The following is a 27,221-nucleotide window of genomic DNA, read 5'->3' as shown; positions in this document are numbered from 1 at the left end:
AACTTCCTTGTTATTTCTGATCTACACCCATCTTTGGTGTATAACTCAACTTATTCCTTTGCTGAGGGGAAGCAAAAGAGGTTAAACAATTTGACTAAGATTATAATGATGGGCCGGGCATTTAGCTCAGGGATGCCATGCTTACCTGGCAAGCACAAGGTCCTGAGTTTGATCCCTGGTACAGCCCCCAAAAGAGATTATAATGATAATAAGTAGCAAAGACAAGTCTTGGGCCCTTGTCTTCTGACTCCCAGGTCAATGTACATTTTTAAAATGCCATGTTCTCTCAAGGTTTTTAGAATAGTTTCTTATCTGAGCTTCTGGAGGTTACTAAAAGAATAATAACCCCAGGGATTCTCTGGCTGAGTGAATAATGGATTATTTAGATGATAGGTCATTTTTCTTGAGCTTTATAATAAGTGATATTTCTGAAGTAGACTTCAGATAAAAAGCATTGAACGCATGCCAAAGAGGTCATAGGACTTCTATGTTTAGAAATTGTTTTCAGTGGGAATAGTTTAGATTAGGATAAATAAACATTTTAGAACAGCTGTTCAAAGACCAAGTAAAAGTTTTAATTTTTCTGTCCATTACAAAGGAACCAGAAGCAAAACCATGGAACTGAATAGCAAAGGAGAATAATCTCATTCACACAAAATAGAAGCAAAGGATTTAGGAACAGAATGAGTACTGGATAGAGGTTCTGTGAAGGAAAGGATGTAATTTTCTTTGGGTACATAAAAGAAGATGAGTTAATGGAGGAAAGCCAATATGTAGACAAGGAATCTTAATATAAGATGCCAGTTTTGTTCAAATAAATGTGTATAGATAAGCATAAACTTAGTAGTGTGAGTGGCAGTAGCTCCTGATGTTTAGTAAGCAGGAATATTTGTGCCAATAAGTAATAGAACCCATTATAAAATAATAATTAAAAGTATTGTGCCAGCTCAGAAACAGATTGTTAATGAACATAACAGAAAGATCAGAAAACATATTTAAGTATGGATTTAGTTTATGATAGTGAGTAAAATTAGTGATGGAATTTCAGTAAGTGAACCCAGAAGAATTGATTGAATATTAGGAGAAAAATAAAATATTTATATCAGTAACCCAAATAAAGTTCTGTTGGGTAACAGGTCTAAATTGAATAAATAAAACTAAAAAGAGTTGAAAGAAAATATAAATATTTAGTCAAAGTATAAGAGCCTTTTCTCTTTTTATTTCTTTTCTTTTTTTTTTTGCAAATGAGAAGATGCAACAAAAATATTTGATTTGGCAAATACTTATCCTAAACACTATGTGAAGAATCTGAACCTTTAAAGAGAAAGTTTTGCAGTTCTGGAGGAAATAAAAACTGCTGATGTGAAAGTTTTTGGAAACCAGAGCCTGAGTTTACATTCCAATGATACAGTTCCCATGTGACAAATGACATTAATTTGAAGTCAATTTCCTCATCACATACGTCAGTCCACTTTGTACCAGGAATTTTACTAGCCAGTTGTTATGCCATTGGTAGCTTGAAATAAGCCATGGTGGGAGTATTTACAAGATGGATATTGGGAAATGGTACAAATCAGGACACTTTTAAGAGAACTATTTGCCAGCTTAGGTAAATAAGAGTTGTTAGGGTAAAGTGAGTTCCTTTTCCATCAGAAGTAAATGGTGCTTGTTTTGGTTTTTACCAAGATGAAGGGAATATTGGGGTAGGCTTGCCTTAGAGCCCATTTTCTGTTCTTGATAAGCTATGTTAAACACTGAAGTAATCAAATGATACTTTTTCAAATTGTATCATTCAATATACATGATACTTACATTTCTTCTTTTCTCTTCACATACAGTTGCTTTCAAATGTACAGTTTTCCTTTGCATAGTTAGTTGAAAGATATACCAATCCAATTGGCCTCACTCAAAGTCCAAATTTTTTTTTTTTTTGGTACCGGGGATCGATCAAACTTGGGTCCTTGCACTTGCAAGGCAGGTGGCGGAACCACTGAGCTAAATCCCTGGCCCTCAAAGACCAAATTTGCTATTATTCCTTTGCTTTGTCCTTCCTTTTAGTCTGCCTATCATATAAATGAATTTATATTTTTGAAATTTTACTTTTAATTATAAAGTCCTTCTTGTCTTAGAGCTTCTTCCAAATACATCATTGCTTAAGCTTGAGTACTTGTTTGCTTTGACTGTTCCCAGGAAATTTTGGTTCTGGCTGATAGGGATAGGAAAGGCCTGATAGTCTTTCCTTTCTTTTTCCTTTCTTTTAAGTTCATAGATGTTATTTTAAAGCATTTTCAGGTTTACAGAAAAAATGGAGTAGAGAGTACAATATGAATATGTATTCATTCTCCCAAATTCCCCTATTATTATTGAGGTGCATTTGTTACCACTGATGAAACAATACTGATGTTATTGTCTGTAGTTTATATTAGGGTTCATTCTTTATGTTACACTATCTATAGGCTTTGACAAGTGTATAATGATCTCTACAATAATAGTATCACAGAGTAGAGTTAATTTCACTGTACTTAAAAATCCCCTATGTTCTTCCTGTTGTTTACCCCTTCTTCCCTCCAATCTGGTAACCACAGATCTTTTTGAACCTACAGTTTTGAATTTTCCTGTGTGTCATATAGAGGAATCATGCAGTAATAGTCTTTTCTCATTGACTTCATTCATTTAGTGATAGGCATTTAAGATTCTTCCATCTTTTCATGGCTTGATAGCTAAGTTAGTTTTAATGCTGATTGATATTCCCTTGTCTGGACATATCCAGCCACCTACTAAAGAACAGCTTGGTTATTTCTGTGTTTTGACAATTGACTAAAGTGGCTACAAACATCTGTGTGCAGGTGTTTGTGTGGACATGTTTCGGCTCCCTTGGGTAAATACTAAGGAATAGGATTGCTGGGTCATATGGTAAAAGTATGTTTAGTTTTCTAAGAAACTGTCTTTCAAAGTAGCTGTACCATAACAGCAATGAATGATCGTTCCTGTTGCATCACTGCCTCACTAGGATCTGGTGTGAGTGTTTTGGAGTTTAGCCATTATAATAGACCTGTAGTGACATTTCCTTGTTTGCAATTCCCTTAATACAGTTGAGGTTCAGCATCATTTCATATGTTTATTTGCCATCTGTTTGTTGTGCTTGGTGAAGTGTCTGTACAGAACTTGTACCCATTTTTAAAGTAAGCTGTTTTTCTTATTGTTGAGATTTCAAGAGTTCTTCATGTATTTTTTTCTTCACACACTCTTCATGTATTTTTTTCTTTCATTGCTGTGGCTCCCCCCCTCATTAAGTTTATTGGTACATTTTCAGTATAAAATACAGTTACATTCATCATTGGGATCTTGTACCATTACATGAGTCTCTTGGTTCTTATTTTTTTCCCCTTCCCTTGCCCTCCCTTCACCCTCTCCACCTTTCCCTATTTGCAAAGACTTTGTTTCCATTTTTTTTCCTCTTCTCATATTTTTTCCTTTCCCTTTTTTCCCTTCCCCTACCCTCCCAATTCCCCTGCTCTTTTAGACCTTTTCTTCCTGTTACACAATATGAGTTATACATTTTTTAAATTACATCATTAAGATCTAGGAAACATTACCACAGATTTTACAGAATTTAAAAGGATATAGAAAGCATATTACAAAAATCTTTTTTGAAATAAATTTGTCAACTTCTAAGAAGTACCTTGGAAGACAAATTAATGAAACTAACTCTGGAGGAAATATCAAATTTGAATAGCACCTATTAAAGTATATTCCTAGCTTGAAAACCTACCTATATGACAACAGCAGGCTCATAAACATTTTAACTGATAAATTATATCAAACAATTAAAGCAGAAAAAAGAAGGAACACTTCTCCCCTCATTTTAGGAACTCAACATTGTGCTAATCCTAAAACTGCATAAAGATAATAGAAGAAAAAAGTATGAACACAGATAGAAATTTATTTAACAAAACAAACTATTGGAAGTCAGATCTGGCAGGATGTAGAAAGTGGTTTTGTTATAGTGATGGCAGTGTTGGTTCAGCATTGGAAGATCCACCCCCAAAAGTCATCATTTTAACAGAGGAAAGGAAAAAGCCATATGATCCTGTCACTAGTTGGAGAAAGAGTATTGGACTAAATTCCACAGCTGTTCATGGTAAAAGCTATCAGGAGACTAGAAGTAGAACAGAACCTTCTCAACAGATTAAAGACATGTACTCCATACTTCCAGGGAGAATGCCTTATATGAATGAAGAAGATACAATGCTTTCTCCTTAAGGTGGGGAACAAGGGCAGATATGCTTACTCTTCATCTGTCCATTAAACTTTGAAACCTAGTCCCCACCAAAATAGTCTGACAATAAAATGACACAACTAGGATAGGATTGGCACGGCAGAAGGAAAATCTTTATATGTAGATGAAATGATCATCTGCAGAGAAAATACTAAGAAATCTCTAGGATCCCCTAGAACTTGTATTTGAATTTAGCAGGATTAGAAAACACAAGGTATATATAAAAATGCAGGTCTGTGTATACTTGCTATAAATGAAGAATTGGATATTGAAATTTAAAAGTTATGTAGGAGTACAAAGGACCTAGAAAAGTTAAAAACAAAAACAAAAACAGTGTTGGAAGACGTTTAGTACCTAATTTTAAGACTTCTTCTAAAGCTACAGTAATCAAGGCAGTGTTGGTGTAAGGAAAGACATATAGATCATTGGAATAAAACAGAGAATCTAGAAATAGAACCACACGTATATAGTCCACTGAGTTTTGAAAGATTATTTAACATTAGCATTTTATAGAATATAAACTCAATTCAAGAGCCGAGGAAGAGATAGTGTTTTTAGCAAACGGCACTAGAACACCTGGTATCTGGATATAAAAAATTAACCTCAACCCTTTATTTCCATACATGAAAATAACTTGAAGGGATCTATGAACCTAAATATGAAAGCCTAAAAGTATAAAACTTTAAGAAGAAATTATAAGGGAAAATATTTATGAATTCAGGGTAGGCAAGAACTACCTAGGATACAAAAAACATGATGTATAAAAGAAAACAATTGATAAATGAGATTCCATCAAAATGAAAAGTCCTTAAACAGACCATATTTACAGTGCATATAGCCTATGAGCAGAAAATATAAAGAATTCTTAGAGCTCATTAATAGACAACCCAATTAAAATGTAGATATAAGAAGATGATAAATCGCCAGTATAGCACAAGGAAAGGTGTGCAACTCTAGAATCAGAAAAATACTAATCAGTGCAATAGTAAGATTGAATTATACACTTATTAGGGAGATGAAGTTAAAAGTTTTAAAAGCCTTGTCATGACTTTTTCTTTTTGTTGGATTCTCCCCCTTTGCGTTTAATTTGTCACGCCCAATGGATTCATTCTGCTGAGTTTCCTGGGGTTGTGATCCTCATTGTCTTTTCCTAGGGTATTGTCTAAAACTTTTTGGAGTGCCGGTTTGGTATTCATGAAATTCCTGAGGTGCTCTTTATCATGAAAGTATCTTATTTTTCCATCAATTTGGAAAGATAGTTTTGCAGGGTACATCAATCTGGGTTGGAGGCTGTTTTCCTTTAGGGCTTGAAATATATCACTCCAAGCTCTTCTTGCCTTGAGGGTTTGCATTGAGAAGTCTGCTGTGATTCTGATGGGCTTTCCTTTGTATGTGATTTGTTTCTTTTCTCTCACTGCTTGTAGAATTTTGTTCTTCTGTTGGATTTCTGGAATCCTAACTATTATATGCTTATGTGTAGATTTTTTTTGATCAAGGCTAGCTGGAGTCCTATATGCCTCACTTATCTGTATGTCAAGCTCTTTTCCCCTCCTTGGGAAATTTTCTGCCATCACTTCTGTGAACAGCTTTTTTATATCATCTGCACTCTCTCGTCTTTCTTCATTGACTCCAATCAGTCTTATGTTATTCTTCTTTGCATCATCTAGCAGCTGCTGGATTGATTTCTCATGTTCCCTTAGAATTTTAAAACAATTTTTCTTTTCCTCATCACTAATTACAATCTTATCTTCTGTATGTGAAATTCTATCCTCACATTGGTTCATTCTTCTGCGCAGACTTTCCATGGAGTTTTTAATCTCTTGGAAATCTGTTTGTATCTGTTTTATGGATTCCATTTGTTCCCTATGTTGGGATTCCATCATGTTCCTCAGATTCTCTCTTTTTTTATCTGTGTCCTCTCTAGATTTACTAATCATGTCTTGCACCATGAGCAAAATCTTTGATGTTGTCTGGGTAATTATTTCTGATTTCATTTTTCCCAGATCCTCTTTTGTTGCCAATTCAGAGAGTCCAGGTCGTTGAGTATCAGATTGTTCCATCTCGTTTCCCTTTGAGGTTGCTGTATGTGATCTGGAACTCTGTTTTTGAGGCTTGTTTATGTGTTTTCTCATATCTATGGGGTGTGTGTGTGTGTATGTGCTTCTGGTACCCACATGGCTCACCTTCTCTGCCCTAGGAGCTTGGGATGGCAGCGGGAAGCTTCCTTCCAGGTTCTGGGACTGGCTCAGCTTCTCTGCCCTAGGAGCCTGGGATGGCGGTGGGGGAGCTTCCTTCCAGGTGCTGGGACCGGCTCAGCTTCTCTGCCCTAAGAGCCTGGGATAGAGGTAGGGAGCTTCCTTCCGGGTGCTCGGATTGGCTCAGCTTCTCTGCCCTAGGAGCTTGGGATGGCGGTGGGGGAGCTTCCTTCCAGGTGCTGGGACTGGCTGAGCTTCTCTGCCCTAGGAGCCTGGGATGGAGGCGGGGGAGCTGAGCTCTTAAATTGTTCCATTGCTGTGGCTTTTGGAGCCCTCCATGATCCAACTCTAGCTTCCCTCACCTGGCTCATCCTGTTTCTGTCTCCTTGCTCACTGTTTTGATCACACTAGCCTTTCAGTTCTTGAGTCAGATTTCTTCTAGCCTCAGGATCTTTCCACATGATTTTCCTTCTACCTAGAATGTCTCCCTCAGCTGTCACTTAAACTTTTGAACATCCTCAATTTAATCTTGATTTATTTATTTATTTAGGTTTTTTGAGGCAAGATCTTTCTATGTAGTTTAGGTTAGCCCTGAACTCACTATCTCTTCATGTATTTTTAATACCATCCTTTATTAGATATATTTCTTGCAAAAATTTTCTCCCAATCTGTGGCTAGTCTTTTCATTTTCTTAATGTTGTATTTTGGCAGAGCTAAAGCTTTTATTTTTTTATTTTTTTCCTGGTACTGGGAATCGAACTCAGGACCTTGCATTTGCCAGGTAGGTTGTGGTGCCACTGAACTAAATCCCTGGCCCTAAGGCTTTTATTTTAATAAATTCCAATTTATCAGTTTTTCTTTCATGGGCAATGGTTTTGATATTTCTGTAAAAAGTTACCATAAGAGCCAACCAAGATCACCTGATCTTCTCTTATCTTGTAAGAGTTTTATAGTTTTGCATTTTACATTTAGATTTCTTCCCATTCTAGTTAATTTTTGTGAAAGGTAAAAATTCTGTCTAGATTTTATTAAAAAAGGGGATGGATGTCTAGTTGTTCCAGCACCCTTTGTTGAAATGTCTCTTTTCTTTATTAAATTGGCTTTTTCTCTTGTCAAAGATCAGTTGAGTATATTTGTGTGGGCCTATTTCTGGACTGCTCTGTTCCATTGATCTGTTTGTCTTTTTTTTTTTTTGCCAAAAACAAAATGTCTTGAAGCCAAGTAGTTTCAGTCCTCTGACTTTATTCTTCTCCTTTAATATTGTGTTGGTTCTACTGGGTCATTTTCCTTCCCTTACGAACTTTAGAATTACTTTGATAATATCCATGAAATAACTAGCTATAGTAGTTTTCACACTAAGAAGTTTGCATTTGCTTTTTAAATTCAGAGATATTTTTTACCTTTGTTCTGCTTCCAAGGCCATTTACCTTACAATTTTTCTTTTTTAGATGGTCATCAAAACTTTTATTGTTAGCCAATGTAAGTAATATTTATTAAAATAGTAAGCAATTGTATTGTTACATTTTTGTATTATATAAATTTGTACTTAAATATTTGCATGTAATATGCATGCATATATATAAAAGTATGTGATGAGAGAGTAATGATTTTTATCTCTTAAGACCTCTTTTTGGGGCTGAAAGAGCTAGAGGCAGCTTTGATAGATCCCCCTGAGGTCTTTTTAAACCACGTCTACTTGTAGGGATCCCAAAAGATTTCACTTCTTCAAAAACTCATATATTTTAAGAGATATTACTGTTGGGAATATTTTGCATCAGAACCTAGTAAAAGTGAAGAGAAAAGCTCCACGAAACAGACAAACAAAAAACCAAGACTGAGATCTATTGCTAAAAGTAATAAACCCAAACATGCATCATTTTAAGGGTTATATATCTCTTCTTACTCATCTCTTCTCCTTGGCTGAATTTAAATTTATGAGGGTACAGGAATTCTATGAACATGAAGAAAAGGGTAATTGTTTTATTAAATATATATGATACTTATTATATATTATATTTATTAAATATATATTAGATATATAGAGTGAGCCACCTAAAATTACAGATATTTATTATTTTAGTTACACTTTAAGAGAAAAAATAGAAATGGTAAACTTTTAAATATTTAGGTCTTGCTTTGTTCCTATCATTAGCAGTTAGAGTTTAACAGATTTATATTCCAAGAATGCTTAATATGATACTGTAATTCATTGCCTGAATTGGGTTCTTAAGAAATACATTCTAGGGCTGGGGATTTAGCTCAATGGTTCCACCACCTGCCTCACAAGAGCAAGGTCCCGAGTTCGATCCCCGGTACCAAAAAAAGAAATACATTCCAACCTTAACATCTTTATTCCCTTTGAAGCTTACATAATTTTTTCAGAATTTTGTAATGGCATGTGGGGAAATATTACCATTTAACAATTATAAAATATTTAATTCTAACAATCAAGTGTCATCAAGTTAATGTAGTTATGTGGAAACTGGTCTCCTTCTTCCTGTTTAGGGTGATCCTCCTGGCTTCTCTCTTATTAGCTGAATATGAGAAATATCCACATATCCTTGCCAAGGCTGAACAGTATAACGAAATACAAAGTAGGGAAGAACAACTTTTTTGTTTTGGTACTGGGGATCGAACTCGGGACCTTGTGCTTGCAAGGCAGGTGATGGCACCACTGAGCTAAAGCCCTGGCCCTGGAACAACTTTGATAGAAGAAAAAATGTTATCTAATTTATTTTTAGAATACTAATGAGGTCAGATATTTCTGTGTTAATTAGCTTCTTCTGTTTTATGTTTTGTAACTTGTTCGTATCTTTTCTCTTATTTTCAGTTTGAGGGTGTTGGTCTTTTTTCTAATTTGTTTTGTTAGAGCTTTGTGGATAGAAGTAAAGTGGTTAGTTCTGTTCTTCTTGTATGCTGCCAGTATTTTTTCTTGGCTTCTAATTTTATTTTGTTTTTTTAATGCATACTCTTGGAGAGTCTTTTTTTGTACTTGGTGTTTTATTGTGAACACTTTCCCATATCATTCAACATTTTTTGATAATGTCATTTCAAATGTTTATATAGGATTCTGTTAATTGGATTATAAAAGGATTTCATTTTGCTACTCCCATGTTACTGAGATTAGATTGTTTTTATGGGCTGGAGTTACAATCAATAAAACTGTTCATTTTTTTTTATATTAATAACTACAATAAGCATTTATTAAATACATACCTACTAAGAAATATAATTGAAATAAAGTATTTTATGTATTTGATCACAAACATTTTCATAAAACTTGAGCTTTCTAACTTGAAATATTTTTATCTTGGGTGAAATCCCAGAAATAAAGCCTTTCCTAAAACTTCTGGCTTTATTGGCAAATATGTTAAATTATACAGTTATGATACCTAGGAATATTTGCTTAGGCTTAATTTTAAGGAAGTAGAAGGCAATAAAAGCATGTTATTTGAGGTATCATTTATAGTATTCTTAGTGACCTAAAATAATTTTTAAATAATTAAAAAAATTTTACTATCTCCCCTTTTCTTCACAATGACATTTGTTAACAGATTCCCTCTTTAATAATAGACAATGTTGATCATGACACAGAGAAGACAAACAGGTCATTGTTTGAAATAATGTGCACTGTGTTCGAAGGACTGTGAATTTTTGTTTTGAATTGTTTTTATTGCACAATTTTGGTTCTAGAATACAATACATAGTGTATTTTAACTTAATGTGATACAAAGGAGGGCTGGGGATTTAGCTCAATGGTTCCACTGCCTGCCTCGCAAGCTCAAGGTCCCGAGTTCGATCCCTGGTAACAACAACAACAAAAAAATGTGATACAAAGGTACTTATTTTGGGGTATAAGATTAACATTTTGCAGTAATCTTTATTTTTACAAATTTTTGTGTCTTCATATACTGTGTGTTTGCTAGAGTAGGTTTCTTTCACTTGACAGAAAAAATTTAAAATTTTTTTTAAATACTTAAAAATACTTTTAACTGTTTTTTCCTAATACGTATTGAGAACAAATTGACTGAGCTGTCATTATATACGCATATACAGAAACCCAGTGTTTGGATAATTGTGTTCTGACTCCCTTTTTGAGGATGGGATTACTTATAGGGCTGCTACTTCTATGGAAAAGGCAGTATCTAGAGATTAGGTTGAGGTAGAGATGTGCAATTTACACATCCGTTTTGAGTATTCTAGGTATACGAGGCCAAATGGGGGCATGAACTGAAGTTACTGGATGGGAGGGTCTGTACTATGCATCAGGCTGGAAAATGCAAGGGACTGGATAAATCATAGGCTAGAAGCGAGGTAGGCTGCCCAAGTAGTCAGGAACAGAAAGGTGAAGCTGTGTAGCAAGCTGTATAGTGTGCTCTTTTCCCACCAAGCAGGGTACAACTTACTATTTGCCTGACCCTGTGTCATCCCTCTCTGAGTAGATGGCACTTTGAGGGATTCAGATAAAAATCCCATGAATCATCATTAATTCTTTTTCCTCACTTTGATATCTAATCTCCTAACATATGACAAGTCTCGGGTCCTGTTCTTTCTCTTCTGTACTATCATCGTCTTGGGGTAAGTCATGATCTTTTCCCCTAGATTCCTGTAATGGTGTCCCTTATTTTCTGTTTGCCTTTACAAAATTCATCTCCAGAGGAGCCATAGACATCCTCATGAAGGGAAATTATATCCTAGACCTCTCTACATTAATAATTTCCACTGAGTTTTAATGGCATTTATAAATAAAATCTAATTTCGTTAGAGTCCTAAAAGGTCCTCTGTGATTTGCATCCCAACTAACAATTCTGACCTCCTCTCACATTGTCCTCTACCCCTGCTTCCCTCCTCAGTATACTTGTTTCTTAGACACATAGGTTCAGTCTGGTGCTTTGCCTTGCTTTCATCACTGTGTTGGGAGTGTAGCTTCTTCAATGAGGCCTGCTGTGAGCATGCTTTTCAAAGTACTGTCTTTCAATCTTGTCTTATTTATTCACATCTGTTTTATTTCCTTCAGTGCACTTTGACCATCTAAGAAGAATCCATGCATTCATTCAATAAATATTTATTGTGCTTCTAGAGTATACCAGACATTATTCTTGGCACTTTGGGCTCATCCACGAACAGTAAGAACAAGAGAAAATCTCTGTTGTCTTGAACTCACATTAGTAGAGAAACAGTACATAATAAATATATGGCTACCTTGTAAATACATGAGACAGTATGTTACAAGGTAGCAGCTGTAATAGAGTATGGAGTATGGTAATACAGATTGGGAGATCTGGACAGGTTTAGGGGCATCTTTTGTTAAGACAGTATTGGGAGGCCTCATTAAGCTGATTATTAATGTAGTGTTCTTTTGTTTCTTTTACTTTTAGCTTCAGTACCAGTCAGCAAAGTGAATAAGTACTGTGCTTCTTCTAACTTTCATTCCATTTGGGAAAAAAAGAATATCATCATGTCAAACATTACAATTGACCCCGATGTCAAGCCTGGTGAATATGTCATCAAGAGCCTCTTTGCAGAATTTGCTGTTCAAGCTGAAAAGAAAATTGAAGTTGTAATGGCTGAACCCTTGGTGAGTAGAGCTGACCTATAAATCTGAAATATTTTCTTGACTTTTACATTAACCATTCTAATACAGATTTTCCAAAAAATATAACTTGAAAAAAAATATTAAGGGATAGGTTAGTAGTGATCCAGAAAGCTGCAGTTACTTTAGAATCCACTTTGATAAATTACTCCCAAATCATGTCAGAACAGAAATGAATTTGACTAGTGAGTTGTGAAGCCGGATAAAATATAACAGGACATAAAAGAAAATCTAGACTATTCTACAAGTTGTCGCTAAAACTGTTGCCAAACTTAGAATAAACCAGTGGACATATTTTTATACTTGAAGTATATTAGGCATAATTGGAGAGTGTGAGGAACTCTGTCTTTAGAGTCTGTATTGAGGAGGAAGAAAGAGAAAGACTGAAAACAAATGTTTAGGTCAGATTCTGAAGAGTTGTAAATACTACAGTGATAGATAACACAGCAGTAAGACAATAAAAGGAAAAGAAATGGAAGGCAGAGGCTATTAAACTGTTGTGTACTTCAAGCTGAAGTGAAGGTGATCTTGAACTAGAGTGTTAAAGGTAGAAGTGGTTGACAAGGAATTTGACAAGTAATGAAACAGAAGTGGCATTTTGAATGAAACTTAAAGATACTTTGGAGTGTTAGGAAAGATGGGACTGTATTTGGGCAAAGTATACAGGGATATTCTTGGACTTGAAAAAATGAATATGGAAATTTTTCATTTGTGTGCATTCAGCTTACCTTACTGGTGATCTAACCATGAGAAATTGTTTGACTGGTAATTGGAAATACTTTTTGGGAACTCACAAGAGATGGTGATTAGAAATGTGGATTTTGGCATCATCTATATCGAAGCCAAAAGAGCAGGTGATTGTGTCAAGGGAAATAGAGTATTGAATAGAAATACCATTGCCAGACAATATAGGGAGGCAGAATACTGTGAGAAACTGTTACTGGTTTTGGAAGAAAAGCAGTCCAGTCATTAGGAGAATAGTCTTTGCTTGTTGACTCAACTTTGTTTTTGGTGTTTTCTTTTGGCATCGGGGATCAAACTCAGGACCTTGCGCCTGCAAGACAGGCAGTGGAACCATTGAGCTAAATGTCTGGCCCTGTTGACTCAACTTTGTAAAGGAATTTTGAGAAAGTTAGGTTACTGTTTGGGTTTGAAGGGGATGGATATGTGATGTACCGAGGTAACAGTATTGGTTAGAAGGGAGTTGATGGTAATGAAGATGGATTGAAGGTAATGAAGATGAAGACAGGATATAACAGCTGAAACTTGTTTATTACAATAGGCCTTCACTGCCAGTTTGAGACTCCTCTGAGGCTTGTTGCTTTCAAAGCTAATAAGTGGCAGAGTGAGAAGTTAGGCACAATAATAGTAGCTTCAGAACCTGTATGCATACTCTTATCTACTCTACTTCCTCAGAAGGAAAGAACAGAAGAGAGGGGAGGGGATGACTTAAGTTAAGAGGGAAGTTGAAGATGTTATTATTGGATGCTCTTAATTTTCTTATTGAAGCAAGACTTAAAATTTCTGATTGCAAAGGTGAGGTGCTTTCTTATTCAGTAGAAGAAACAACTCTGAGAAAAGCATCTGTGAAATAATATGTTCTGGGGTTCAATACATAATAATAGGTAAAAAATTGTCGGCCAAATGTCTGTTTCAAAACTGCACACATCATTATATTAAATTTAAACTATTTCATGGTTGCTTTCTGCATGGCAGATTAATGATTATTTTTATACCAGTCGATATATTTTTAGAGCTTGTACATAGGATGAAGTTCTGTTTTAGAAAAAAGATTACAAAAGCTTATAGATTGGAGTTAATGATAAGGTTTAATTATAATGTGCTTTATCTATAAAATGTTAAATTTTTTTCAGTAGTTTCTGCATTATATGATAAATTGCTACACTAGCCAACTTAAGTAGCAATACAGTAAGAAGAAAACATACAATAAAATTTATTGTGGAAAATTACAAATATATATAAAAGTAGACATTTATAGTATAACAGATGCCCAAGACCCGTCATCAGCTCCAGTAATTTCAACTTGCACAGCACATTTTAAAAACACTACCTGTTTTATGAAATATTTGATAGCAGTCCCATGTGGTAGGGTCCTATCAGTTCTCAAATATTATATAGATTCTTAAAGGAATTTTAATTTTGAGATATAAAGGTCTTGAGAGTGAGAATATTAAAATATAGATTAGATTACCTAATTTGACCAAGTCTATAGAATGGCAGTTTTAAAAAATTAAGTATCTTTTTCTTTCCTTTCATTCTAGCACCCTTGTCAGTGTCTAGTTCAGGATCAGGCTCTGTCGCCTGAGAGCATTGCAGGAGCTTCTGATCAGGCATGAAGAGTCCCATCAACTTCCATTTCCTTTTCTTCACCTACCACACAAATATTATCGCTTTCTGCTTTAAACATCTGTTCACTTGTCTTTGCTATAGAGTAATTTCAGGTTCTTATTAGGTCATTGTATGATGTTTGTATAATGTTTTATGATTCTCCTATCTTGATATATACTGTGATACTCAAAGTATCCTTTCTATATTCTTTTGTCCTGGTGTGTGTGTTTTTATATTTCTCTCAATCTAAAATATTTTCAAAGACTACTTAACCTCCCAAACTTTCCATTTGTTCCCTCTAACAAGTGGTCCTGCCCCAGACTAAATAAATCAATTCCCATGCTAATGTGTATATACCATGTATGTGTAACTATCAGATAGTAACTTTTACATATTGTATATCTGTATGTACATACAGATCATGAGTATATCATGTTATGGTACTTTCTTAGCTGTCTGTCTTCTCCAATGTGAGTTTCTTGATGCCAGGAGCTAGGTGTGTCTCCTAGCTCCCTGCAGCACTGCCCAGGGTGGTAGGTACTTGAGAAAGGTACTCATTAAATTGTTTTTAAGTTTAATTTAGCCTCAAGTAGCACTGCTGTGGCATGTATGTAGCCTTTGTTCTTCTAACAAAACACAATGTTATTAATACAACCAGAGTTTTGAGTAGTTCCTTCAGAATAGTCTGATGCTGACTATATTGTATTGTTCATTTAATAGATAATTTCAGAGGTATCTGCTATGTAATCTGAGATTATAAAATTATGGTTAATAGTGGTGAGGATTGTACCAGAACATAGACATTCCTACCCCAGCATCACACTAGGGAGCGGACGCATTCCTGCTTATTCTTCCTTGCATGTGAGGAAACTCACCAAGTCCTCAGCATATTTTACAGATTTTCATCCATTATACACCTATATACCAAAGTAATTCCTCCTTTTCTAGGTCAGAACTCTGCTAGCTTTGTTTTCATTTATATCTGGTCTGGGTAGATTGGAAATCCATAGCATCAAGAGAAAGAAGATTCATTTAATCTAATAGTGTGACAGTGTTTATAGTATACCTTCAAGAGCTTATATTGTGATTTCGTTTGTTTTCCCCCTTTAAGATAATAAGCAGCCATCTCAAATGACTTTCTGAGATCTTGGATGAAAGTCTTGCAGAGTCACTTTACAGAACAGCCAGGTGTGGTGGTGTATACTTGTAATTTCAGCACTCTGGAGGCTGAGGCAGGAGGACTGCAAGTTCAAGTCTGGGCAGCTTAGTGAGACCCTGTCTCAAAATAAAAAATCAAAAAAGAAAAGTGTAAAGGCCCTGGATTTAATCCCAGTACTGGGGGAAAAAAAGACAGCATCCAAGCTTGTTAGGTACAAGGATGCTGGTGTAGCTCATGGTCACTCAGGCCAGTAGGGTGCAGAAAAATTTGAAGCACCAACTTCTGTAAAAAATACTACCACTAAAATGAAAGAATTGGGTTTTCTCATTCCCATATTAGAAACCATTATAAAATGAGGTTAAGTAGGCCAGAAGAGTTGAAGATTAACTGAGCTTGATTTTTAGCCATAATTTTGTTCCATTTCTCATTTTGAAAGGAAGATTCAGAGAGGCAATCATTGATTAAAATTGCACCTTGCAAACTATGCAGCACAATACTTGAGGTTTCTTTCTTCCTAAAAGGAGATGGATCAATCTTGGTTAATGACACAAGCATATCCAGGCTTACCTGTCAATCTTGTAGATTACCGGTGACTAGAAAAGAAGGCAGAAGAAAAGTCTTCAGCCCATCACCTGTGTTTTAAGCCATGTGTATTTGTTTAGGCCCATGATTTACAAAAAGTTTTCAATTTCCATGGCTTTTTAAAAAACAATATTAAATAAGTATATAAAAAAGGGATTCTTCTCCCTTTATGATCAATTTGCTCCAAACTGCATTTTCTTGTTAGTTTTAGCTTCTATTTATTTATTTATTTATTTATTTAATTTTTTTTTTCTTCTATTTATTTTTAACATGTCATATTTTAAGAATGAGGCACTAAACATCTGACTGGAAAGCTCAGTGTACATGGAAGAGTCTTTGATGTGATCTTTGATGTGTAATCATCTAGACCATCAATGTCAGATCTTTTTCTGTGGCCTAGCTAGTCAGAGTCACCTAAGAAGGATCCTGCAGTGCCCAGAGGTAGGAGTTTTTAGGCTTATGTGTTAACATAGTGGGGAGCCAGAGGCAGGAGATTACTGGGATTTTGATAATTGGTATATAAGTTTTTACTTTCCCATCTTTACCTCATCTACAACCATTGCTTCTCCTAACCAGTCTCTGTCTACTTTGCCCTTTTCTCTGTGGACAAGGTGCAGGGACGGACTATCTCCTTGCTAAATAGGTGATTGAAAGGAATGAAAGGAAGAGGCTCAGTCTTACACAGTCTTTTTAGAACAACCTTCTAACCAGGTCTATTATTTTTATCCTGACTTTAGCTGCCTTTTCAGAGTACCCAAGTTCTCCCATCCTTGAGTCTTTTTTTTGGAGTCCCAGAGCATCAACTAAGTTATCTTACCTTCACTCTGTGTGGCAAGATCACCACTTCCCTGTTGTCATCTTCAAATGTCAGTTTCTGCCGTCATCTCTGGTCATCTAAAATCTTAATCCCCATTCTACCCTTTTAACATAGCATATATTCCCTTTGCTGTCTCGTTATTGTCAGCTCTGCAAAGACAAAGATGGTTTTCAGTTTTGTTCAGGGCTGTGTCTCCAGAGCCTAGAACAGTGCCTGGCATACTGTGAGTTTAGTAATTTGGATGAATGGATGATGATTAGATGCATGGACAGATCTCTGACTTTCCTTCTTGCCTACTTAAGAGTCATCATTGCGTAGTGAGAGAAGTTAGTTACGTTCTTCTGTCACTTTTTACCTCCATCCCATTTTCTTTGTCCTTTTAGATTGAGCTCCTATAAAATTTCCCTCTTGCCTACTTACGAGTCCTCATTGTGTAGTGAGAGAAGTTAGTTATGTATTTCTGTCACTTTTTACCCCCATCCCATTTTCTTTGTCCTTTTAGATTGAGCTCCTATAAAATTATTTTGCTGTTTGTCTTAGTGGGGATTTAGGAGAGAATGTTGGCTATGTGTGTGTTTAGCCTACCATCTGTAATGTAAATTATTGATATATTTCAGTATCATTGTTATGCTGTGAAATCTTTTTCAGTAGGTTCTCTTGCCTTTTCCAGAAGCTGCATGTTGTTGGTAGTCTGTACACACATACTAGTTGTAGAATCAAATTAGGATATAAAGAATTATGAGCCTTAGACTCTTGATTAAATTTTATATTATGAAAATAACTATTATGAAAAGCAGAAATAGTTCTAAAGGTTGTTGGATCAAGATAATTAATATCAATAGTTTTTAGTCTACCATTTTTTGTGCCTACTGTTATCTCTGTGACACTTGCATTCTTTTTTAAAAAACGAATGAAAGAAAAGATATATTATTTTTGTACCTAGAAATTTTAATAATGTAAATTGGAGATTATTCTATATCAGCCCATGTAAATTTCTCTCATTCTTCGTACTAGTTGAATACGATTTCTTTTTCTTTTTCTTTTTTTGCTTAAATTCTTTTATTGGTACATTTTAGGTATACAATACGTTTACATTTATCATTGGGTGCTTGTCCCTGTACATGATGTATCTTGGTTCTTATTTTTTCCCCATTACCTGTGCACCCTTCACCCCTCCATCCTTCCCTATTTACATAGACTTTTGTTTCCATTTTTTTTTCTTTTCTCATAATTTTTCCTTTCCATTCTTTCCTTTCCCCATCTCCTCCGACTGAATACGATTTCAGTACATGAAAATTCCAAGTTTATTTTTATGTATTTATTTTTTTTTACCAGCTTTTGGTAGTTTTGAACTTACTCAAATTGGGTGATAATGTTTTTTTAAATGCCACTATAGACATTATTATATGTATATGTGATTGTAGATAATAATTTGTCTTTTTGTGATAACAGTTTCAATAGAATATAAACAATTTTTAAATGGCTTTTCTCACTGAAATAATCATATATTCAAATAGAGGAGCCCCTTCTTTTCCATAGTTTTAGTTACCTCAGGTCAACCATGACCCAAACACATTAAATGGAAAGTTCCAGGAAGAAACAACTTAGAAGTTTTATAGAACTGTTATTACAGCATATAGTATTATTATTTCTATTTTATTATTATTGCTGTGGTTAATGTCTCACTGTTCTTGTTATATAAACTAAGCTTTATCATAAGTATTTATGGAAGCATAGGAAAAAGGTACAATGTTCTCAGTGTCATCTGTGGCCTTAGGCCTCTACCTGGGGTCCTGGCACCCGTCCCCCATGGTAAGAGGGGTTGCTGTGTGTGCTCCTGACCACTGATGAGGACACTTCTGTCTTCCCTGTCATCAAACTGAGGGCTTAATACAAAGTCCTTGATGAACAAATTTTATGTAATGCCATACATTTATTTCATTTATTGTATTTGTGATAAATGTGGGCATCATTTTATATTCCCAAACTATTTCTGAGTCCCTAATTTGGAAAAAATAGCTCATTCTCACTTCTTGCTTTAGGAGAAGCTCTGTATGGATATCAGATATTCAGAAATGTTTGTGGAAGTATGGGTTCTTTGAGAAATAAGAAGTGTTTAAAATATAAGGCAGTAGTGTGTTTCTGAAACTGTTATTTTTCTTTTTTATTCTTCTGTCTGCCCGTTAAAAATCTTGAGACTTAATATTTACAGCACACAGGAGCATCAGATAAGTTGGGAAAAAACTGCTTACAATATCCCCCAACCCCCTAATTAGACACTTCACATTAAGGTTGTAAAGTCTCTTTTAAAGCTCAGTATTTTTCAGACTTTTAGATAGTTTTGGACATGGTTCTACAGGACTTCCTAAGGGAATGGCTTACAGTTGACTTAAATGTTAGAGTTGGTTAATTGGGCATGTATATTATAGTGTAGGATCACATCGTGGGGTGGGGATGTAGTATCTCTGTAGCACAGCACTTGGGAAGCATGTGTGCGGTCCTGGGTTCAATCCCCAAGATACCACCCCACCATCACATCGTATTGCCTGTGAATGGGGTATAGTTGTGGATAAAGGACTTGTTCTGCAAGGTAATTACTGAAGCAAGCTTAACCTGTGAGAGTCTCATTCTTAGGACGAGCCAAAATTTAATTAGGAAATTAAAGTGTTGTTAACTTGGGTGTTTTCCTGACCCATTTCAACGCTTAGAAGCATGATTCTCTGACAGAGTGGGAATTTTTATATTTCCATTGTAGATAAATTTGTAATTTTGTTTTGGTACCTATTAGTAATAAATGAGAGAAAGGGCTGGGCTCCATGGCACATGCCTGTAATCCCAGCTACTCAGGAGGCCGAGGCAGGAGGATCTTAACTTTGATGTTAATCTGGACAGTTTAGTGAAAAGCTGTCCCAAAATAAAGAAGTAAAAAAGGGTGAAGATGTAGCTCTGTGGTAGGGTGGTTGCCTAGCATGAGTGAGGCCCTGTGTTTACCAGTACATGAGAAGAGGCGGGGGAAGAAGAGGGGAGGAGAAAGAGACAGAGACAGAGAGACAGAAGTGGGGGTGGGGACGGAGGGAGAAATGAGAAGAAAATTTGAACTCTACTGGATAGAGAAGATACATATATTTCTAAATTTAATGGCTGTTAGCTGATTGGCTGGTGCCCATCCACTGGAGTAGAAAGGGCTGCTCTTCCCTAGTCTTCTGATTGAAATGCCGGTATCTTTTGGAAGCATGTCACAGGCACACCTAGAAATAATGCTATAGCATCAGGTCAAGTTGACACCCAGAAAATGACTTCTCACCTAGATAAGTTTTCATACTGTGCTCTCAGAGCATATCATATCTTTCTTTCACAATACTTTGTTTTTGTTTGTTTTTTTGGGTTTTTTTTTGGTACCAGAGATCGAACTCGGGTCCTTGCGCTTGCAAGGCAGGCGGAACTTAAATCTGTTTTTAATAATTATATATTGGTATGATTAATTGGATAATGCCTATGGTTTTTGCCCCCTGTCTGGGGATTGAATCCAGTTCTTTGCACTAAAGAATTGCTCTACCCTGAGCTACACCCCCAGTTCCTGTCTTTCCTCTTAAATTCAGGGAAGGCAGGGCCTCTGTTGCCTTGCCCAACATATCCCAACATGTAAAAATGCCTGGTTCTTCAAAAAACCTTGGGACTGCCGGTCATGGTGGCACATGCCTGTAATCCCAGCACTGGGGAGGCTGAAGCAGGAAGATTGCCATGAGTTCAAGGCCAGCCTGGGCTACATAATGAGTTCAAAGCTAGCCTGAACTACATAGAAAGACCCTGTCTCAAAAAACAAATAAACAAACAAAAACAACCAAAAAACAAACAAAACAACCTTGGGATAAAATATCATACACAATGGAAATGAATCAAGATAAACAAAAGGGAAAATAACATTTCCTTGTGTTTTGAAGCATAGAATACATAAAATACAGATACAACTATCATAGACTTCCCCTCTCCTCAGGGGAAAAACATCATAATGTGTATTTTTACTAATCAACTGGTTAACATACTTAATATACTCTTCCCCTTATATTTTAAGTTGTGAACTTTTAAAAATATTTGAACTACAACAGACTTAAAAAACAACTTTTTGTTGATGTCTTATCAGATTTTTATATACCAGTGACATAATTCTAAATATTTAAAATGAATATTATTAAAAACTGCACATGGGCTGGGGATTTAGCTCAGGGTTTCCGCCACCTGCCTCACAAGTGCGAGGTCCCGAGTTTGATCCCCAGTACCCCCCCCCCAAAATATTTGCACACATAACAAAGATAGGTATAGGCAACTTAATAAATTTCATTTAGTCTTTGGTGGATTAATTGGAAAACCACCAAATTAGAAAAAGATCAAAAGTGAGAATTAATAAAAAATAAAAGAATCATTTAATGAAGCAGAAAAATAATAGAGTATTGGCAAATAAGATAAGGTTTGGTTTTGCAAAATTAATGTAATAGTTAACACACATACATGATATCAAATTAGGCATGATGAAGAGGGTGGGGAGGTCGCTCAGCTACATAGCACTTACCTAGCATGTTTGAGGCCTTGAGTTCAATTTCTAGCACTCCAGAGGGGCAGAGTGGCTTTGCGGGGTTAAATTCTACTGTGTGACCTCACAAGAGGCTTAGCTTTTTAAAAAAAACAACCGAATTACAAACTAAACAAGAACACAACCAACTTGCAAAATCTAAACTGTTTATCACATGGAAGATATCTAATATTTTATATTTATATTTTATCTCTTTATTCTAGGAGAAGCTCTTGTCCAGATCTCTTCAGAGGGGTGAAGATCTTCAGTTTGACCAGGTATGTCAGTTTTGGGAGAATACTTTTTCCTGGAAGGAAAATTTTTGCCCTAATCATTAAATCCAAATATTAAGAAATTCTTTTATCTTGTCTAGTTATCCTGTATATCTTTTCAAACTTTTTTTTTGTTACCGGGGATCAAACTCGGGACCTTGCGCTTGAGAGGCAGGCGCCGGAACCACTGAGCTAAATCCCCAGCCCAGAGTGGAAAGGCTCGTATTACTTGAACGTTTTTTTTTGTTTGTTTGTTTGTTTTGGTACCTTGTGCTTGCAAGGCAGGCAGTGGAACCACTGAGCTAAATCCCTGGCCCCTTTCAAAATTTTTTTCATTTTTATTAGAACATGTTTGTGGTACATAATGATTACATTCATCATGGGGAGTTAGTATATAGAATAAACTGTGAACTTTATTGTTTCAGTTCATTTAGTATTTTAAAACTTAATTTTTTATTGTTAATCTCTTTACATTTTTTTTTTTTTGGTACCGGGGATCGAACTCTGGACCTTGCGCTTGCAAGGCAGTCGGTGGAACCACTGAGCTAAATCCCCGGCCCTATTGTTAATCTCTTTAATGTACCATTAAAAATTTTTCTCACAATGTTTCCAGTGTTTTCTTGTGAAGCAATTCCTACAGTTTTTACATAATACTTTACCTTTTAACATTTATTTTATCCTATTGGGGTCCTCAGGACCTTTGTGAAGAATACCAATATCTAAAAACTCATGTGATATTCCTCTAATGTAAATTCTTCCTCTTGCTAAGAGTAAATGTTGGTTCAAGTGCTATTTTATCATAATTACTTTATTATATGTTGATTATTTGAAATAATCAATAACCTGGATTAGCTTTCTTTGCTGTCTAGTATTTCTGAGCCAGTTCAAATAATGTTTTTAAGAAATAGAAGTTAATATTCATACTAGGCAAATAGATTAAAGAACACTGGTTAGAATTACTTGATGGAAACTCCCCAAAATACTGTGTTCCTGGCTCCCAGTCCCGTGTGGAATCAGACTCACCAAGAGTCATGTGTTTACGCTACCTGTATTTACAATAGCTCTCTGTGTGACAGCTCTCTGATGCATACACTTAGAAAGTAACCACTAAGCTAAGAGAAACCACAAATAGGAACAGATTTTATACCACTTTAAGAGTTAACTAGATTTTGAATTCACTTCACTAATATATGAGTATAATCAGGATTTTTAATCTGTTTAAACGACATTTTAAGAAAAATTTCCATTTGTATCCTTTGGAAGTACTTAATAAAAACTAAGATTGATCATGTCTGATAGCTTGCTTTTTTCCTCACAGTAAAAAGTTATATGTGATGTAAAAATTGTTTAGTATATATTTGCAGCAGCAGATGATGTTTTATTGTTCCTTCTTTAAATATTAAATGGAATTTCCTTTGAAGGGCACTATTCATAGTTAATAAATGTAATTTTTTATAAAAACATGGCTAACTGGAATTAGAATCTTTGTTCTTTAGTTCCCTATATTAGAAACAATTTACCTGTCAAATTATAGCAATTTATAGTAAAAGAATGATGAAAGGAGAGTACAAATAATGAAAAAGAAAACATCCTACAGAATCAAATAAACTGTCTCATTCTTTTATATTTTCCCAGATGAAGTATAATTTGAAGTATATGCAGAATATAAAATACCAGGGGCCAGGGATGTAGCTCAGTGGGGCTATGCCTACCTGATAAGTGTAAGGTCCTGAGTTTGATTCCTGGTACAAGAAAAAAAAAAAGAATATAAAACAGCAGGAAAATAGAATGTTTGCTTTCTAGAGATTTCAATTTTCCCTATTAACAGACTTTTTATTGTCATGGAACTGACCTCCATGTCAACAAATTGAATGTTTGACTGTATGCTGATTTTAAAGTACTAATTCTAAGGGGTTGGGCATTTAGCTCAGTGGCACCGTGCCTGCCTTGCAAGCACAAGGTCCTGAGTTCCATCCCTGCTACCACCAAAAATAAAAATAAAGTACTAATTCTATGAACAATGGGTTAAATCAGATACAGAAATTTATATGAAGAGAAAATTTTTCTTGGGACATTTGAGACAGAGTGACAGAGATTGCTAATGGTAGCTAGTCTAGGCACTTGGGTTTATCTATGAAATGAATTTGTGGTGTTCATCTGGAATTCAGATAGTTGCAAGGATGTCTGAGATCTAGTAATAATAGCTCATCATGCTACATTATCTTGATTTTTGTTTTTTTTGGTTTTTGTGTGGAACTGGGGCCTTGTACATGCTAAGCATGTACTCTGTCTTTGTGCTATAGCCCCAGCCCTACTACATTTATCTTTATTCTGTCTATTTATATGTTCTAAGTTTTAAAAGCTTGTTTCTAACATGTTTCTAACATGTATATTTGTAGATATCAAAGTTATTGTAATTCTTCTGTGTCATAATAATACATAGTAAATTGGAGCCTTTCCACAGTTCTAATATAATGTAGTCTTTGTTCCTACATGTCTTCATGTATGTAGCAACATTTTAGAATTTCCTGTTCATAAAAGCACAGAGGAATTGGCAAGAGCAGGCAGTAAGATACAGTTTACTTGTGTTATTCCTAACATTTCTCCTAGATGTATGTGTATATAAACAGGGCTGTTAGTAGTGGGCATGTTTTTACAGATGTGAGTGCCATGTGCAGGTGAGAGAAAGGTTGAAAACCCCTTCCTGGAACTGAATGGATTTGGATAGTTAATAGTGGGTAAAACTTAGTCAGTTTTGTTACTTGGCTAACCTCCTAGCTCTTATTTTCATTTTTAGAACAAATTTATTGCATATTAAGTTTATTAATTTCTAAGTGATTGTTGATAAGAGTTAGGCGTAGTGCACTCAATGTGCTTTATTTTCTGCTTATCTCTTGTGTTTCAGTTGATAAGCTCTATGAGCTCAGTAGCAGAGCACTGTCTCCCTTCCTTACTTCGCACCTTGTTTGACTGGTACAGACGCCAGAATGGAACTGAAGATGAATCTTATGAGTACAGGCCTCGATCTAGCACAAAGTCAAAGGGGTAAGTGGCCTGTTCTTTATTGTTTTACCTGGAATCTCAGCACCTGAGTAGAGGGAGTGATACAGTATTGTCAACTGAAGATTTTTGTATGAAGGTGGAAGTGTGGGAACAGGAAAGTCTACACTTAAACTACAAATCAAGAGAAGGTACCAATTAAACTAGATGCCACTCTGCAGTACCCATCACTTTGGACTAGTTATATGAAAATTATTATCAAGAGTGTTGTTTCAGTTTAGTAAGGGGCTTTAGGTCGTGGAAGTTCAGAAAAATATTCAAGAAAGGTAGAATCAAACACTGTTATGATGCTGAGACATTCTCTGGGGCTCAAGTCCTGGAACTTGTCTTTTCTGCCTTCAAATTTCCTGGGGCGATCTTGGATTATGTAGGATATCTGATGTGTTTCAGGATGATTACGCATGGTTTGTTATTGGACTTTGAGAGATGCCATTTGAATTTTCAACTTAGATTTTGTTTTATTTTTGGTTTTTCTTGGTACCAGGGATCAAACTCAGGACCTTGCAGCAACACCACTGAGCTAAATCCCTGGCCCTCAACTTAGATTTATGAGAAAGTAAAGTTGTAGTGTATTTTCACCTAAGAAAGTTATATTTCTTTCAGTTCATAATGAAAAAATTAATCAAATATGAAGCAATGCTATTTTCTCAATGAAACTTAAAGTACATTTCTTCCTCTTTCTAATTGTATTAGATTAGGTTTGATTTACAATAATGAAGTATATGTATAAATAACCAAATTAACATAGTGGGTTATTTAAAAGCTCCTATTCACAATCATGTAGCTCACTATTCTTAGTAGGAACACAGTAAGCAACATAAGCCACTAATCAATAGCCATTTTAAAACTCAAGAGTCACTTTTTTCCCAGTTTTTATTTTTTTATTAGTACATGTTTGCCGTATTAATTTGGAGTTCTTGTTTCAGGGATGAACAGCAACGTGAAAGAGATTATCTTCTGGAAAGGCGGGACTTAGCAGTAGATTTCATTTTTTGTTTAGTTTTAGTTGAAGTTCTAAAGCAGGTAAGCTCTTTTATATCTGCAAAATCTGTATTTCTTATTCTTTCCTGCTATGCCTTCATGTCACAATTTATTTAGGATGTTTTATTTAAAATTACGGCCCATATAAACTAAATCCCTGTAACTGAATTATATGTCTTTCAGTTGCCTGAGGCTTTCCTACCTTGTGCCTATCTGTACTCCCCATTCATTTTACTTTCTATGCCATCCAAGGTATGAAATCTTGTTAGCAAAATGGAGCTGAATGGAAATTGTGTTAAGTATGGGCTTTTAGCTGTAAATACACTCTGCCTGTTATTCAGCAACATCGGTCCCCTTTACTTTCAATTTTTCTTCTTAACCCTGAAGCCTGCATTCCAACATGCAATAATTGTGCAGTTATTGTTAAGGAATGGGGGTTATTTGATTAAAGTAATACTGAATTGTCAAGTGTAAATGGTTTTCAGACAATGAGAACACCTCAGATAATAAATAACTTAACATTTCTTCATTCCACAAACATTAGAATGCCTCCTATGTGCTGGCATTCTTTCAGTCCCTGCACTTGGGAGGTTTCATGTAAGTTTGATAGTTAAGAGATAAGTATATTAGATAACATCTTGTGTATTTTTACTATTCACACATGTGCTTGCGTGTGTGTGTGTGTGTGTGTGTGTGTTTTAAAAGCTTTTTAATCTTTAAAAAGTTATACGTTATTCAAGGGACTAGGAACATTTTACAGTTTTGAAAAAGTTAGGAAACCAAGAAAAAAGTGTATTTTGTATATGACATAGAGAGTTTTGTTTTTGTTATATAGAATTGAATATATGACTATAAATAACAGACATAAAATATAAAAGCTAATGAATATTCCATTTTGATAGTCTTGAGACTATTTGAATTATATAACCATTTACATTTTGCTTTTATTTTTACAATGTATGGGAAAAGACAGTTATTTGGTAGTCTAAAATCTGCAAATTATTTTAAAGATGTGGGCCAGGGATTTAGCTCATTGGTTCCACTGCCTGCCCCCAGGCACAAGGTCCTGAATTCGATCCCCAGTACAAAGAAAGAAAGAAAGAAAGAGAGAGAGAGAAAAAGATGTAAAGAAAGTAACTCAAAGATTAAAATCACTTTAATTTATATATTTCCTAAAGGTCTTTAGTAGACTCAGGAAACAAATTTCCTTTGGGAGCTGTGCTGACAGCCCCAGTTTTATTCTTGTGACTCAGTTTACCTGAGATGCTAACACCCTTAGGCCGAAGTAACTGGGGTAGGAGGAGCTAGGGACCAGAAGTGGCCATCAAGCATGAGTAGCCTTGGCTACCACTCCATACTTGATACCT

At 35.4% G+C, this 27,221-nt stretch overlaps 1 protein-coding gene across 16 annotated transcripts in view; it reads left to right on the top strand.

The window, feature by feature from the left end:
• Positions 1-27,221, top strand: part of Fryl (FRY like transcription coactivator) — a 307,006-nt gene that overhangs the window by 158,586 nt on the left and 121,199 nt on the right. For all 16 annotated transcript variants that reach the window (XM_087187581.1, XM_087187580.1, XM_087187584.1 and 13 more), the window contains 4 exons: positions 11,853-12,052; positions 21,766-21,819; positions 24,719-24,858; positions 25,800-25,896. In XM_087187581.1, the coding sequence (XP_087043707.1) occupies positions 11,933-12,052; positions 21,766-21,819; positions 24,719-24,858; positions 25,800-25,896 (411 nt within the window). In that variant the 5' untranslated portion in view covers positions 11,853-11,932. Of the gene's footprint in view, positions 1-11,852; positions 12,053-21,765; positions 21,820-24,718; positions 24,859-25,799; positions 25,897-27,221 lie in introns of those variants that run through there.

This window comes from Heterocephalus glaber, unplaced genomic scaffold (assembly GCF_053883595.1).
Source record: "Heterocephalus glaber isolate CG9 unplaced genomic scaffold, H.glaber_assembly_v1.0 deba00001509, whole genome shotgun sequence".
Classification (NCBI taxonomy): Eukaryota; Metazoa; Chordata; class Mammalia; order Rodentia; family Bathyergidae; genus Heterocephalus; species Heterocephalus glaber.
This window is presented reverse-complemented; position numbering and strand designations above follow the sequence as displayed.